Consider the following 16358-nt stretch of genomic DNA (forward strand, 5'->3'; position numbering starts at 1 on the left):
GAATACATATTGGCCAAGGTTTGGTTTGGTTTGGTTTGAAGGACGAGGGTGGTGAGGCTCTGTCAAAGGTTGCCCAGAGAAGCTGTGGCTGCCCCATCCCTGGCAGTGTTCAAGGCCAGGCTGGATGTGGCTTTAACGTGGTCTAGTAGAAGGTGTCCCTGCCCATGGCAGGGGGTTGGAGCTGAATGATATTTAAGGCCCCTTAACCATTCTAGAATTCTATGTTTCTGTGGCTGCTTAAAAGCAGTGGCTTTCAAAGCTCTTTTTTTCAGTTGTGAATTCTGAAAGGCTGGCTGAGGTGGGTTAGGGTGATGAGCAAAGCAGGTGCTGAGTGGGAAGAAGTTGTCAAGGCAGCAAGGGAGATCACCAGGCAGGAAGCGTGCATTTCCCAGTGGCAGAAGGGGAATAAAGGCTGCATGGTGGGAACTCCTGTGGACACAGGCAATAGTGTTGCCCAGCAGCACTCAGGCAGCAGGGAGCAAGGCTTGTTCCCCTCTGCAGCAGCCTGCCCCAAGTTCTGCCTGCCCAGAGCAGCTTAACCACCAGCAGGGTGAGGAGTGGCGGATGGATGCAAAGCCTTCCATTGCTCACAGAGTGGGACACCAGCACCTGAAAGGGCCTTTCTGCTCTGTCCCCTTCCCTGGCTTGTAGGGCAGGAGGCCTGGAATGCAACCCAAGTAACTTCACAGCTTTACACCCTTTAATGACAGTATGTCTTTCTTGGATTCAGCTTTGCATTACTCTATTGGGCATATCAGAAATTGCCCTAAAGTTCATGAGTGACATTGCTTTTCTTTTCTTCCCAAAAGAAACACAAGAGCCTACTTCAAGGTGCTGTTGCTTCTTGTCATGGGTCAGCACTTACAAAACATTAAAAGTCTGTGGTACTTAATAATTTAAAGGTTTCATTTACTTTCTTACATCATCTAAAGGGCGCAGCTGATTTTGCTTTCACTGCAAAAGTTATAATTAAAAGAAATGCCTATTATTCCACATATCTTTCTGTTCAGCACTGTTGAATTAGCTGAATTCAGTACCTGCCTCTGGTTAAAAAATATATGTAACACTGATAAGGTTACACTTGGGTAAACAATGCGGCAGGTTACAAAGTGAGCTGTACAAGCACAACCCATGACGCATGGTACCATTCCAAAGGCAGACACAGAGCCACCATCATCATCATGGCATTAACCCCAAAGGAACAGCACATGTTTAAGAAGGGCTCTTCCAGTTAAAGACTAAGATTCAGTGAAGTTTAAGACACTCAAGCCAACAATCAACTTGCCTAAACAATCCAGAAAGTCTAATTAACGCTTGAGCTTCCCCCAACCTATTCCCTGTAAAACATGGAATTTAAGAAACAAACATTTCATGCAAAAGAAAGGCCATAAGATGGTGTCGTGGTTTATGAAGTTTTCCCCATGCTTCTGATAACATCAACCACTTCAGTTCTTTCAGAAAGCTGGAGAACAGACTGATCTGAGAGAATTTTGGTCGAGAGCAGGACTGTGGCTGTTGCAATGACTTGCTCATAATTCCATGTAAGGATCTGAATATTCAGTCTGTCTTATCCAGAACCCTTTCTCAATGTGGTTTGCTTCAATTTGCAGATGAAATGGCACTACGCATCCATCCACTTTAATAAATTCCATGTTTAATGTGGTAAGCCTTCTAGAAACTTGCCAATTTACTGCTTTCTGTACACTTTAAATAGATGTAAATAACTAATCTTGACACAGTATACTCTCACATTTTTTTAATAAAGTGCTCAAGAACAGGTTAAGCACTGTAATAAAATTTCCCTTTTTCTAAGCTAGCACCGAGTAGCCTCTTCTTTGCAAATACCAGGACTAATTACATATAAACACATGGCAATGGTGTAAAAATGGACATTTATTACAACTAAACCAATATGACAGACAGAGGTCAAACAGTTTGTCACAACCACAACAAAGCTTAATCCAGCCAAGCACATACAAGTGACAGTGTAAACGTTAAAAACATGTTTTAATACATACAAAATTGCTTCAGATTTGATTTAAGGTAATTTTAGCACTTCAAGCTCACACATGGGTCATTCTGCTACCACTTTCCCCTTGCCTACCCCTGCAGGGCATGCACTGGGGAAATGCAAACCACTGCCTTGGTGTGCCCTAGAACAGAAACAGTCTCCAGCAATTCATATGTTTGAATCACAGAAAGGGCCGAAGGAGACAGATTTTACCACTGTGAGTTCACATGCTCCACCCTGGCACTGCCCTTTGCTGCCCCATGCATTTATTTATACTGGGATCTGTATTAGGGGCTCGCCTGTGGCAACACTGAGCCATTCCTACTGGGTTAAATTTAACCTAGATGGCATCAAGCTGCCAGTCTGGCTCTCCAGATGGCTATCTATGTAAATGCTTATACTAGCAGTGCATGACTGCTTCCAGGAACAGCACCAAAGCTAAGGTTTGTGAAAATGTGGCACTACTGACTCAAGCAAACAAGCCAAAATGTTGACTGTTAGAGTGAAGTTACTGGGGAGGGAGGAAGAGAGGGAAGCAGCTCCCCCTCCTCAGAGACCATGCAGATGCACAGCAGAATTTGGCTAGTTCAAAGCATGACACATGACCTCTAAAGTATACATGAATCTGATTCCCTCGAGCAAGTGAAACAGGTTTCATTTATAACTACTGCTTGGCTGCTCCAAGTGTCAAAATATTACTTGCTATCATTTGACATAAGTTGCAGTAAACCTACTGTACAAATCCAATATTTAAAAGCTCTTAAAGCAAGTTGGTTCAACTGTATGTCACACAGGACTGTTGTAAGGGATGTGTCACAGTTAAAGGTGTAAGTTAAGAAAAGCAGTTAAAATGACATTGATGTTTACTATGGGATTTGGATTTTCTTAAGGTACCTATACACCCATTAAAGCATAACTATAAACCATGAATAAATACAAGTTAATTTGTAGTTTGAAAGAAAACAAGTCACTTTTGTAAAGCTCCTTCTTCCCATCTTCAAACGTACCTGATTTTCATTATGCACCTCTATACAGTCAGAAAGCCTACCTCCTTTTTAGCATTTATGTGTAGAGCAAGCTAATATTAGGTTTTTAAGTTTAAAAAATTTCCTTTAAAAAAAAATTCACACATTCCCTTTTTTAGCATAGAAACGTGCACAGTTTTGCTCAGAGTAGCTACATTTCCTGTCTAGTGAGTTGATCAGTTTGCAGTTTTCTTGCAAAAGCTGTATCACCTTAACAGTTTTGACCAGTGAGACATGCAGATCCTAACAGGATTCTTTGGTATAATGACAAATTCAGTAGTAAACCAGCATTTCCAATCTTTATGCATCAACTGAAATAAGCAGAATTATCACAACTGGTGACTGAAATGTAGATGAACAGAAGTCTTTGGTTGCATAAAAACAATTTCTACACTGTAACATTTCATAGTTTCTTTTCATTTAGATATGTCACAATGATACACTTATTTCCTGAAGTTTGCTTATAAAAAACAGTACACTTACTGAAGTCAAATGCAATTTTGTTATAAATGCAGTGACATGAGACACTGAGTCAATTTTAATGTAATTCCCTTTCATTTATGATTTCTGGACTTTTAATTTCTTGTTCCCTTTTCAAAAAGGAGTATTTTTCTTCTAGGCCCGAATGAAGCAGCTTAGCAATACAGTAATACTGACAACCAGCATCTTACACCATTAGCTAAACATTACAATGAAGGCAGTGAACATTTACAGTATGAAACATTAATATGTCATCAGCTGAAGTGAAGATTTATGTCAATCCAATTTCTTCAAGTACACTACGTGGGGTCTCTGCTTCCTATGGAGGGAAAATAGGAGACAGTGGTAAATGCACCCTGCACTTCTGTTAATAGTACCATATACGAGTTGAGTTAGTATGAAAAATGCGTAATTAAAGAAAAGCTGAAAGGCATGATAATAGAGAAGTATTGCAGTTTGCAAACACAGGATTAGCTTCAATTTTCAAAGTACTGATTATTAGATTGCCGGGGCTCATAGGAATCGCTGGTAGATTTTATTGCCCTTAAGTGCAATAAAACTAAAGCAATTCAGATGTACCAGTAGGGAACAAATCACAACCCAGTAACAAAGACATGAACTGGGGACACATGGGGAAGCATCTTGCAATGGAGTCACTGATTTTTGTGGTGAATTTTTTCATGGATCTCAAAAATCTGTTAGGGAACAATGAATAAATGGATGAATGAAATGACTGATGCAACTAAGGCACAGTATCCCTTAAGCTTTTCATAGGAGATCAGATTTTTTGATTTATTTTTTTTTTAACTGTTCCTATATGTAGTACATAAAACCAGGACAAGGTACTTGTCCAAGAATTGACCCTGGCAGAAGTGGAGGAATTGCCAGGATTGGAATGGTATTATTCCACACCAAGCATAAAGTTTTAAATTAATTCTAACCTTAAATAACTTTGTTTAGATTCAGAACAATTTGTTTAATATAACAATGCAAAGGGTTATCATCAGTGTTGTAGTCATTATTCCTATAGCATCTGACAAAAAATTGTAGTTTAATCAGAAATACTTAGGCTCTGCTTTTCCATAATTATTAACAATATCAAAAAGGGATACTGTGTCCTTATGGAAACAAACAGGTTTAGTATCCACAGTCTGAATAAACTTACTTTAGCATCCTAAACCAAGACATGTCATGAAGCAGAAAAAAAAGGCAGATAACAGTTAAGGCAGCAAATTATTTTTCAACTGCTTTCTAAATATTAGAAAAACACTGTCAGCAAAATATATAATTAAATGTCTTAGATCTTGCATGTAACACCAAAACATCATCTTTATCAACCCTGACTGTAGCACAAAATGATCAAGTTCACAATCCTCATTCAGTTCATGTATAAGGCAATTTTAGAATTGAAAGAACAAGCCATATTTCAAAGGCAACAGTCAGTGCCTGGAACAGGCCACCTCTGAACACTTTGAGATGGCTTCCAAAATCCAGCAGCAAATAAGAAATGGCAAGGAAAAACGAAAGTTAATACTGGAGACAAGATACTTGTATCTTATATTAACGATGTCGTTTTTCCCACTGATGCAATATTTATTCTTAGAGCTGCAGTGACCTTGAAAAAGCCAGAGAGAATGGCAGGATTAAAGATTTGCATGTGTATTTTAACACAAATCCCCCAAAAGAGATACTGATTGAAGAAAAGGCTTTGTAGCATTTTTAATATAACCTGTCGTATTGTATTACCAGATTACTCTGTTGCATTCATTTTAGGGGACATGCATCTCCCCTATCTACCAACTTAAAACATTTTACTCAAAAAAAAACCAACCCAAAACAACACCCAACCCAAAATCCTACACTAACTATAGCAACAGAAGTGACAACAAAGTGTAACTTCTCAGGCATTTCAGGGTCTTGAAAACACTTGTACTAAAACAACTTCACAATTTTAAATTGATTAGACAACAGTGGATACTTACAGATACTCAGTGGTAAGACACAATATTTACTAAATGACCTGAGGAGTTGCTTGATAGCTATGAAGAAACACAGTTCACTGCTGCTACTGTCTTCAGGAACAGTACAGTATTACTGTCTCCACTGCCAATTCAGAGTTGTGGGTAACTTTCAGCAGGCATATACTTAAAGATTAAATTTCTTCAAGAATATCAAGGTAATTGGCTAACAATTAACTTAAAATAATGTATTTCAAGTACATTGGCTACTTGCCCACAGGTCTCTCACCCTAAAACTCTGTGAGATTTTAATTTTTTAATACTACAGCAGTAACCTTGAGGCAGACATGCCTTCTTATTCGCACAGCAACAATACAATCTCAAGGAACACCTAAAGGCTAATGTGTTTTGTTAGAGGAATTATTTCATCAATTATGACTTTTACGAAACAAGTAGGATGAATTATGTTTTGTTCATGTTATTTGTTTTAGGAAGTGTCAAACATTTTAGCCAATTGTTATGGAAAGCATTCTGTAGCATTATACACTACCTGCAGCTCAGAATCACCCCAGGCAAACAGTGACAATTTGAAATATATCAGAACACAGATGAGGAAAAAGTCATTCACATGAGACGAAAGTGCATGCAATACTTTATTTCAAACATGCCAGGAAAGCTAATTCATTACCTAGTCAATTAGAAGCAAGCAGCTGTATACAGATAACAAGAAAAACAGCATCTCATTACAGCTCAATGCACATCATTTTAAGCCAACACGCATGAAATAATGCAGGCTAAAGCAGCATTAACCAGACATTCAAACACATTGTTAATGTCTTACAGAAAAAAAGGCAAACTTTGAAGCGGAAAGCCACTCCTATGATCTTGTTTTCTAAGACTTCAGAATGCTGCGAGTCCAATCCAGATCTTTTGTCTAATCCCCTAAATCTCACATTTCTCTGTCAGTTTAACATTTAAAAGATAGTGCATTACCACATACAGTACATGCAACTAGCTGCGGTTAATCTCAGTAACCAATTTCTTGCTAATTAAATTTTAAGCAACTTTCAAAACCAGCACTCGTTTTAGCTTACAAATTATTCTCCTCTTCTAGGCAAACAGAGGATGCAATACATGCCCTCTCCCTCTGCCCCTGCTTTTTAATTGAATGGCACTTATATTCATCCTTGTGGCAGTTCTCTGATACACAAGGTAGTCTGCACTTAAAACTGGAAATGCCAGTTGAAGGTGACATTTTTCAAGTATGCTGTAAATGGACTTAAAAGAAATGATTTTTCTAACCCTAGCCATTTGTGAAGCAATGAGCTTGTTCTCTCCTTCAGTAGCAGCAATTGTTCAACTACTCACAAGAGTGTTTGAACAATTAAACACAAACTTTGCAACTTCAGATTTACCTGTCATTCCTTTTGCCCGTATCAGTTCTGCCTTCCTCCTCTTTATAAGGAGGTCTCATTAAGTATACTGCTGTGCACACATTTAATTGCGTGTAACATCATTTAACATTTGTGTGTTTACACAGTTTGCATACTACTACTTCATTAGTTTCTCTGTAAATACTAACTTCATCTACGGGTTTTAAGTATGTTTAAATACCACCACAACTTATTTGCAAGATAAACACAGGTCAAGTAATGTTACAGTATAGGTGTTGCAGTATATAGATATTTAGCTCGGAAAATTCTACAGAACTTTTAAGCATAAGACTTCAAGCTTACACATAAAGTTAAAACCATATGCCAACAAGCACAAGTTCTGTTGAAAAGAGACATGTGAAGAGACAATACTGTAAAACAGAAGGGGAAGAGGGAAGTACAACAGCAGAGAATGGTTGTGGCATTCTGTTAGATTCAAGATGACTGGATTCACCAAGCTGATGATAATGTCCTGTCATGAGTAAGTCACAGGTCTATCTCCTCTGAAATTCTGCATGCATGATGAATGAAGCCATTTAGTACACTGGGACATTAAAGTATTCATGACGTGGCTACAAAAGAAATGTACATATTCTTATACATAATAGAAAGGTGGAGAGATATGCAAGGAAACAAAAATACTATCTCACTATTGTTATCTCTGACATGGAAAGGACATTTGAGACATAAATACAATACTGTATTTTCTGACTACTCTAGACTTCTGGGGTGGGGGACAACACATGACACCATCATTTTACCCCCCCATACTTGCATTTTGGGTCCAACAACATACAGGATAACTTCATAATTACTATATTATGAAAGTTCAGTCTTTTCTCTGACAAAACTTATCTGAAGCTGAGATACTGTTCCAAGAGATGGACCACCCTATGTATTTGCTCCATCTAGCCTCTTTGGTAGACACTATTGGCTGCTGTCAGAAACAGCCCAGGCAGTGGGCTAAGTGAAGTTTTGACATCACACACCAAATCTGCTCTAATAAACATGGATTGCTTACAGGCCTCTAGAACACAGTTGTAAGCAGCACTGTGGCAGGGTAGTACAGCAGTGGTGTTACTTGGCATTGTTTGTAAAAGAGGCCCTGTTTGAAAACCAGGAGCTATCTCAGACATGCCTCTTATCAGAGTTTCCTTCACTTTTGAATTATACCACCTAATACTTTTGTTTCATTAGCATGAACATTAATATGCAATTTGTTGAAAGATGAGTTAGAAAGCAAGCAACACTCAATTTTCTGTATTAAAATCAGTGCCCCAAAGACAGATGAGGATATTTTTGATGGAGTAACAGCAATTTAGGAGTATGCCCCTTACACGGCTAGCAGGAATGGGGCGGGGGGCGGGTTGGGGGGTCACAAACCACAACTTTCTGCATACCAGTTACTGATCTTTCATGATGTACCAATTAAAATCTTCAACCTATTTTAGCATCCCACTCCCAAAATTACAGAACTGTTACAAGACTTCTAGACCTAAAAATTTCTTCTGTGTTATCTCAGTTTATTCACACATTAAAGCTTACATATTTTCAAATTCTAATCTCCAATTACAAAAAAGCACAAGAATATCTTAGAAGATTTATGGGATTTATACTGCTTTTCACTATCAGTAATATGGACATTATCCCACAGTAGTTAAAAGTTACTCTGATCAAGCCAAATACAAATCCAGTAGTTCACAAAACTATAGCACCTAATGCCGAGTGACAGTCACAAATACGTTACAAGAAGCCTGCTGTGATGATTTTTTTTTTTTAGGGTAAAATTCAGAAGAATTTGGTGTACAATAGAGAACACAAATAATAGAGAATTACCAATGTGAATTTTTACTCTTAAAACCTCTCATATTGCACTTAAGTGTCAGCTTAAATTAAAAACGAGATATTGAGGCATATTACTAACTGGAAAAGGCATTGCATAATAGGTAACATAAAATACTAGGCCAAGAAATACACTGTTGGCATGATATGTATTCATGAAGACAATTCATGTCTTCCAGTGTTTCACACCCTTGGAAACCTGGAACCAGCAAAGTTGGTGTCTTCACTGAAATGCCTGGCAACAGATTTCACCTTAATTTTACACTAGCTCTCTGGTCAGGAAGTAGGAGAGCAGCTCACTCTCTAGCACTCTTACAAAGTTGATTACAATTCATTCTTGGTGTGTTCAAAGATTATCCAAGGGCTGCACACACCATTTAGCACACTTCAGCCTGGAAGTGCTGACCACGTTCCATTTTACACCACTGGTTCAAACTAAAAAGGACATGGAAGTCTTTGTTTCATGTTAACTCACCTGTTACCTTCCAGTACTTTGCGAAGTTCTACCGCCCCACACACCCCTATGGTATTCCCTGCCCTATGCATATTTTCAGTGGTTTAGAACTTCAGGCATTAACTGTCTTTGATGAGAAAATCCTGGTATACAAAATTAAATGATCAACTCAAATTACTGTTACGGGATTAGTGTCTTGACAGAAAATTATTATCTACTGATAAAGCAAGATGAATTGTCAGGTAATTATAGGACGAAAGTGGTTTTTTTGCTCCTGAAGGCTTTTTAGTTTATAGACCATGTAAACACCACCTGCAACTAAACTAGCAATATTCTAATACTGTAGAGGTGAATCTAAAAGATTAAATGGAAGACAACAATAACTGAAATATGAAGTCATAACAGCAGTACAGTGAGATGGAAAACACTGCAGTTTCAGTAAGACCTCTGAGGAGAACATCTGAGACCATCATGCACAGAGGGTCTGCCACTATGGGCTGCCTGACAAACAACAGAAAGGAAAATAAGGGTTTGATACATTATTTTCCATCACAGAACTACAGTATCTCACAAGCTGCAACTACGATTTGTTAATTTTGGTTTGGTTTTCTGGTTTGGGTTGGGTGGTTTTTTTTTTTGTGAGGTTTTTTGGTGGTTTTTTTTATTATTATTAGTAGTAGTAGTAGTAGTATTTTTATTTTACTGTGTTCCCTGCCACATTGTCTCCAGAGCTAGCCTGCTAGTCTGAATACCAGAAAAGACAATTTGGCTGAAAGGACATGGCAGTTTCTACAACCAGTATCTAGACCTTGTCCACCTTCTGTGAGATTCTGCAGACCTCAAAACATCTGAGCCTGCGAAGCATGTCCTTAAGACAGTCAGCTATCTGGATCTAATGAATTTAGAAATGAGTTGATCTAGCAGCTAGCAAAGAGGCAGCAGTATCCTTACAGCACAATACAATGGCAAATTAACATGAAATACTACCTCTGAAAAACTATCACTTAAAAATTTACACATAAAATGTTTACTTGACTTTAACACATAGATAGGTCTTAGATCCCAGCTTTGCCAAAACAGTAATAGCTCTACAGTACAAGCTGCACATTGCAATTCCACAGTATTTTAAAGTTACTAGAATTCATCTTTTTCAAACTGACACCTGTGTTTACTCCTTTTAAAAAGCTAATACTCTCTGAAATTGGCAGCCTGAACCATTAGATTTTTAAATTATAAAAATGCTAGAGTTGATTGAAGTCAACAGACCATTTAGCTAGCCCATCCCAACTTTTTCCTCAGCCAACTTTGTCATGACCCAACCTAATTAAAAATCATAATTAAAACTAAAATTAGAAGTGACTTCATTTAATCCAGTCCCCCAAACAGCATACCTACAACATCCCTGAGAGCTATTTAATCTGGTAAAGGCATCCAGTGATGGAAACTTTTCAATGCCCTCCAAACAATCTACTTAAATGCTTCATTATCATCACCACTGGAAAATTTGCCTAACATCTACTTGGAATTTATTTTCTTGCTGCAGTTTAAGCTATTTCATGTCTGTAGTGGACAAGAAAACAGTTTATAACGTCAGGCAAGAGAAAGACACATAATTTTTTATGCCTACACCAAACTGACCTAAGTTCAGTGTTTTGCAATGCTGCCATATTACTGACAACATCATAGTGACACAGACTTCATGAGTAGTTGTCATGCCTTCTTTTTCAGGGAAAGTTTGCTTAGGTTTTTATTTTAACTTCTTTCCCATCAAAACCAGCACAAAGTCTATGAAGGCAATCCATGTTAAGCTGCAGGCAAAAATTACAACTGTTACCTTTTGATAAAGGATTGGCTACCCCCCTCTCTCAGCATCTAAACAAATCCCAAGCTAGAACCCCAGACAAGATGTGGGGCTGCAGAGTGCACAGCAGTTTGGGAATAATTCTACAGAAACAGGTTATGGGAAAGAGAGGAGGTGCAAGGGCTTCTATTTAGAAACACAAAATTCTTCCAGTAGGAAGAAACTGACACTTAAGAAGAACATTTTTAGCAATGCTTCAGAAGCAACTACTTTTACACTCTCATTCTGAAGCTTCATTAGGAAATATTTCTAACAAAAGCCTGCTTTAGGAAATTTCTGCTGTTCACTTGCCTCTTCCGGGATTTCAAAACAGTAGAGTGCCCATTTCCCAATCCTTGGTTCGCTAACTATTCAGAAACGCCAGTTACACGGTTATTGAGAAAACTCTACTTTGAAAGGAGTGCAAGATGTATCCTCAGAGAACCTAGAAACACCCATGAGGTCTTGAACATGTTCAGAAACAAATATTAACTATGATGCTGTTCAAAACCAAAGTACAATCCTACATCAATGCTAGCTCCAGGTCAAGATCTTGCCTGCAGCTTCCTATACAGAGAACAAAAAGAAGAAATCTTCAAGAATGGTGTACATTAGTGAACACAATACTCAACCAGTGTCTGAAACAGCAGCAGCTGTCATGCAAATGTTACTCAGCAAAACACCCTACCATGTGCAAACACTTTGGCTCTGAAACATCACCCCAACAGACCAGAGCAGAAGGGCATGATATAAGATAAGCAGTGGCCAGCCTGCCTGCCACCTTCTCAAAAGCAGGAGTAAAAATATCAGTGAAAACTTCATGTAGTGTAACTGGACGATAGCAGATACTTCCTGCTTCTTAGTTGTTATTCCAATCTGCTGGATCATAGGTGGTAATCTCTCCAGGAGACAGTGGTTTATACCTGCCAATCATTTGCTACACAACAAGCTATGAAGAACTGACAATCTAATTTTTAAAAGGTAAGGATGGTTCTAAGCATCCACTGAAGGCTCTACTTCCTCACCACAAAAATCACAAATGCTTCAAGCAAATACTACTACTGAATACTTATTGTAAAGCTAGAGCCAAAACTATTACAAACCACCAATATCTCCACCAGATAATCTCACAGCATCTGTATATTCAGCAGTTTGCCAAACTACACAGGTAAGGTTTCATTAATGTTTTCTTCCAGCATTGCACATACAAATTTACATTACTTACTCCCCTTAAGGACCACTTCTTAAACTGCACGGTTGTATCTCTGAAGGTATGACCAGAATATACTGCTATAACAAACCATGCCATGGCCAGTATCATTCAGCTTCCATGGCAATGGCATTTAAGCATTGTCCTTCCTTCTTGTTCTGCAGCATTTTACCTTCTAAGAGTTGTTTGGACAAATGTTTGCAGGGCCAAGTTATAAACACAGAAAACCTGCTGGCTATATGTTTTTAGAAATAGGCAATTTAAATTGGATCAGTTTAAATGGATCTGAAATCTAGTTCTAGAATGGTCACATAAATAGTTTCCCTGGCACAGAAGGTATGAGGGAGGGAAAGGACAACTGAAAACTCCCTAAGGTAATACTGCTGCTGCTGAAGCTCCCTGCTACACTCCTAGGACTCAGATCAAAAGGAGGGGTGCAGGTGAATCAGAACTTACCTGACTATGCTAGCTGACTTGAGGGTTCACAGCAGACATGAAAGAAGACAAGATATAGGGAACACTGGCTTTTTAAACATTTAAAGTACACAGGGGATTGTTAAAAATAAATGCAATTTGTTTTAGCAGAAGTCCTGGCTGCCACTAAAAGCAGATGTCTTTTACTTCCTTTTTCAATGCCATTGCTTTCCTCCTCCTGGCACTTCCCTCATGCCCTCCTGCATATTCTCAGGTTTTACCGAACAAGCTAGGAACCACATAATCACAGGGCAAGCACATGAACACAAGTGCCTCCACAAAGGTAGTAGATGGAATGGATCCATCCTTCTCAACATAAGACACTGTCAGCATTATTTTAGGTGATGAGGAAACTGCATTCTGACTCAAGTCCATGACTTTACCACCTGTAAACTGCTTTTGATAGAATGCGTAAATTCTATTCAGCAGAACTTGAGTGTACAATAGAGATTTCACCCTATCTAGTTGTATACCACTCTAGGCTTTTTAACATTATACAAGGTATACTTTAAATTTATAAGCAAATCTCTCTGAAACAGAGAAAAAACCCAAATTGTCCTCCTCTAGTGCTTGTTTATGCTTGATAAAGTAACAAGATTAAGTAATCTGAGTTGTATAACCTGTTAAATATCAGGTTAATACAAGCACAGAAGCTGTACGAGTCAAATTCCTTCCCTTGCCCAAAGACAACCTTCTTTACCTGAGGAAATATTTCTTTACTACGTATGATCTTCCTTCCAATATACAAGCTGCAGTTTCTTTCAGCAGTCAAGCTATCCCCATCTGTTATATTCAATCATCTATTTGTCCAATGCCCCTTTATCCATGTTCTGTGGAGTCATGCCAACCATGTAAACTAAGCTCAGTACACAGCCACTATTCCTTCACTCGTTCCAGGGAACAGTACAGGCCAGGAAGCATCCCATAGGCATCTAGTAATGCCGCTGTGTTTAAATTAATGGGGGCAAAGCACATTTCTTCAACTAAAACTGTGCCCATATACAAAATTAATCAGAGACATACTGCAGACAAGTACGGAGACTGGAGTCACACAGAATTCTCCAAGCCTGAGGCTGCATGTTCCAGAATGGTTTTTTGTAGCTAAGACAACAAAAAGATGAAGACTCCTAGTAAGAGCTCTGTTTAGCATAGGTCCCAAACAAATTTTAGAAGTTTTAATTACAAGGAAAGTTTTACAGTATTAATACTAATTCTCATCGTGAGAATCACACTCTTTATACATGAACTTGCTATAAACAGGAAAAAGAGGAATACACATGGGGAAGAAAAACTGTGGAAAAGAATCAAGCTTGAGCATTTAGGTTTTCTCATCATTAAAGTATGTCAAAACTTACATAAAAGATACTATTTTGAACAAATGACTCGTTGAGTGCCATAATTCTACAAGTCTAATATGCAAGCAGGTTATTAGCCACTCCCCAACATGGATCAATAGCTGTTTCATATACTAGGTAACTTTTAAATGGTAAAAACACCCATACACCAACAGTGAATTTGATTTTGAATACATTACAAATATTTTTGTCTATTAGAAGAAGTTTCTTTTGCTCAGAAACTAAACCCTGATGTTTATAAAGCTGCATATGAAAATTAGACCTATTACTGCAGTTCCACATGACAAAAGACAATTTGTTTACTGCACTACTTGTTTATCATTGTATCAAGTAAGCAGCAGACAAAGTTTTCTCCAGCAAATTATTTTCGCATGTGTTTTAAACTTGACTTATGTAAAAGAAAATCTTACCTTTAATAAAGGACTGCCACAATGTATTCCACTTATGCTTTGGACAAAAAAATATGTTGCAATGCACTATATATGCAAATAAGCTTTGTTCTCTCATGCAGCATCCCGCACTTAATATACAACCACAGCAGCACCCAGTCTTTTTAGGGCCCACTTTCTTTGCACAGCAGATGTAAAAAGCTCATTTTCCAGTAAATACACATTTACATGGGTTGATTGTAAGTAAACAAAGCCAAACATCTGTTTAGTTATTAGTTTTAGTAACCATTTCTCTAACTTGCATTATCCCACTTGATTATCAACACCAAAGAAAGCTAGAAGTCAGACGCTTCCAGTTGATGCAGTTAGTAAACAAAGGAAAATAAAAGGGAACACTCAAAGCACTCTTTAAAGATCATCATGCAAGTGTTGCAGAAAGTTAAGCCCATCACCCATTTTCTGTTTACCCTTGCAAGGACTTAATTACACGTGCAGCAGTCTTGCATAGCACCCATTTAATCCATGCCACCAAAATGGTAAACTGGTAGTTACCAATCATTTAGATGGGGGTCAAAAGGGCTAATGCCTTAGATTGCTCTTAATCATAAGATATCCTCAGACAAACCTCCCCAGTCTTCATTCTGGCTCTACAAACACAAAATCAAGCAGCAGTGAAAATGCAATACCGACTACTTAATTAAACAAAACAAAAAATAAACAACAACACAAAACCAAACAAAACCCCAACACCCACCCAATTATTTACAGGTTACTTCTGTTTAAAACAAACATTAGAAAATATTCTAAACTATATACAAAATTAAATTCAGTTATTTCATTCAAATGTGTTTCAGCTATTGTTACTCAGTAAATACAATTTTATCAGGTCCTACTAAAAAGCCCACTCTTAAACAACAAATATGCATCAGTAAAACATCTGTTCAAAGGCTCCAAATAGATGCATTAAACAAAAACCCCTCAAGTTTATTTTTCAGTTCTTACCAAGACAAAGAATACCTTACAGTAATAAATTCTAGACAGCTGTTGAGAAAGCTTTACCTTTGCTTGAAGGAGTACTAATTCAGACTTGGGGGTTTGATTTTTTTTTTTTAAGAGAACTGAAGATCAGATGTTCATTATTGTAACAGATTAAAAGCGTATCAGAATAGGATGCTCCCATATTTACATACATTTAATCCAGTGATTTATGTGAAACATGCTTAATCCAATAAGATTTGTTCCATTAAAGGAAGTTAAGAATTGCGTTCAACTTCTCTACCTACCAGCCCTAAAGTAATCTAAACAATTCAAGAGCTATGTACCGCATTTACTATTAAGCCTCATTGTTACTTGCTGAGCAGTATATAAACCAGACATTTTCATGTAGTGGTGCTTGGTGCAAAAGTTGAACATTTTTACTTTAATCCATCTGTTAACCAGGTGTCCTTAGATTGCTCGGAGAATTATGAACAGTAGGGTTTTTTTAGACTTTTTTTTCTTTTTTAAAATCACATTTTCAGCATAAGCTTTAACATATATATGCTTTTAATATGCATCTTCATATCCATCACCAGAACTGCTACTGTTGCTAGACAGCTTAGCAACAACAAAAAAAAAAACCAAAAAACCCCAACAAAACCCCAAAACCATAGCTTCTCCCTTAAAAACAATAAATAAAAACCCCAAAACACATACCAGCAATGTGCCTGACATGTACAACATACAGACAAGACCACAAAGAAATTACTCTAAAAACTGAACACAACGGCAGTATCTCCTGGGGACATTCATATTCTTTTCACCTACTATTGTGTCACTCTAAAATCATCTTCACAGGTAGCAAGAATTCCCTTTCAGGAAAGGGTAGGAGCACTGCAACATCACACA

General features: G+C 37.8%; 1 protein-coding gene across 4 annotated transcripts in view; it reads right to left on the reverse strand.

Annotated features, from left to right (window-relative positions):
* Positions 1–3546: 3546 nt before the first annotated feature.
* AP1S2 (adaptor related protein complex 1 subunit sigma 2) overlaps positions 3547–16358 on the reverse strand; it is a 28975-nt gene continuing 16163 nt past the window's right edge. The window contains exons 4-5 of one of the 4 annotated variants that reach the window (XM_061364530.1): positions 15024–15118; positions 3547–3835 (exon numbers count right to left, since the gene is read on the reverse strand). In XM_061364530.1, the coding sequence (XP_061220514.1) occupies positions 15074–15118 (45 nt within the window). In that variant the 3' untranslated portion in view covers positions 3547–3835; positions 15024–15073. Of the gene's footprint in view, positions 3836–6989; positions 7480–8882; positions 8985–15023; positions 15119–16358 lie in introns of those variants that run through there. The other 3 variants (XM_061364534.1, XM_061364529.1, XM_061364531.1) reach the window with 3 other exon arrangements.

This window comes from Neopsephotus bourkii, unplaced genomic scaffold (genome assembly GCF_033783945.1).
Source record: "Neopsephotus bourkii isolate Nb327-2 ecotype Australia unplaced genomic scaffold, CSIRO-AGI_Nbou_v1 NB_1234, whole genome shotgun sequence".
Classification (NCBI taxonomy): domain Eukaryota; kingdom Metazoa; phylum Chordata; class Aves; order Psittaciformes; family Psittacidae; genus Neopsephotus; species Neopsephotus bourkii.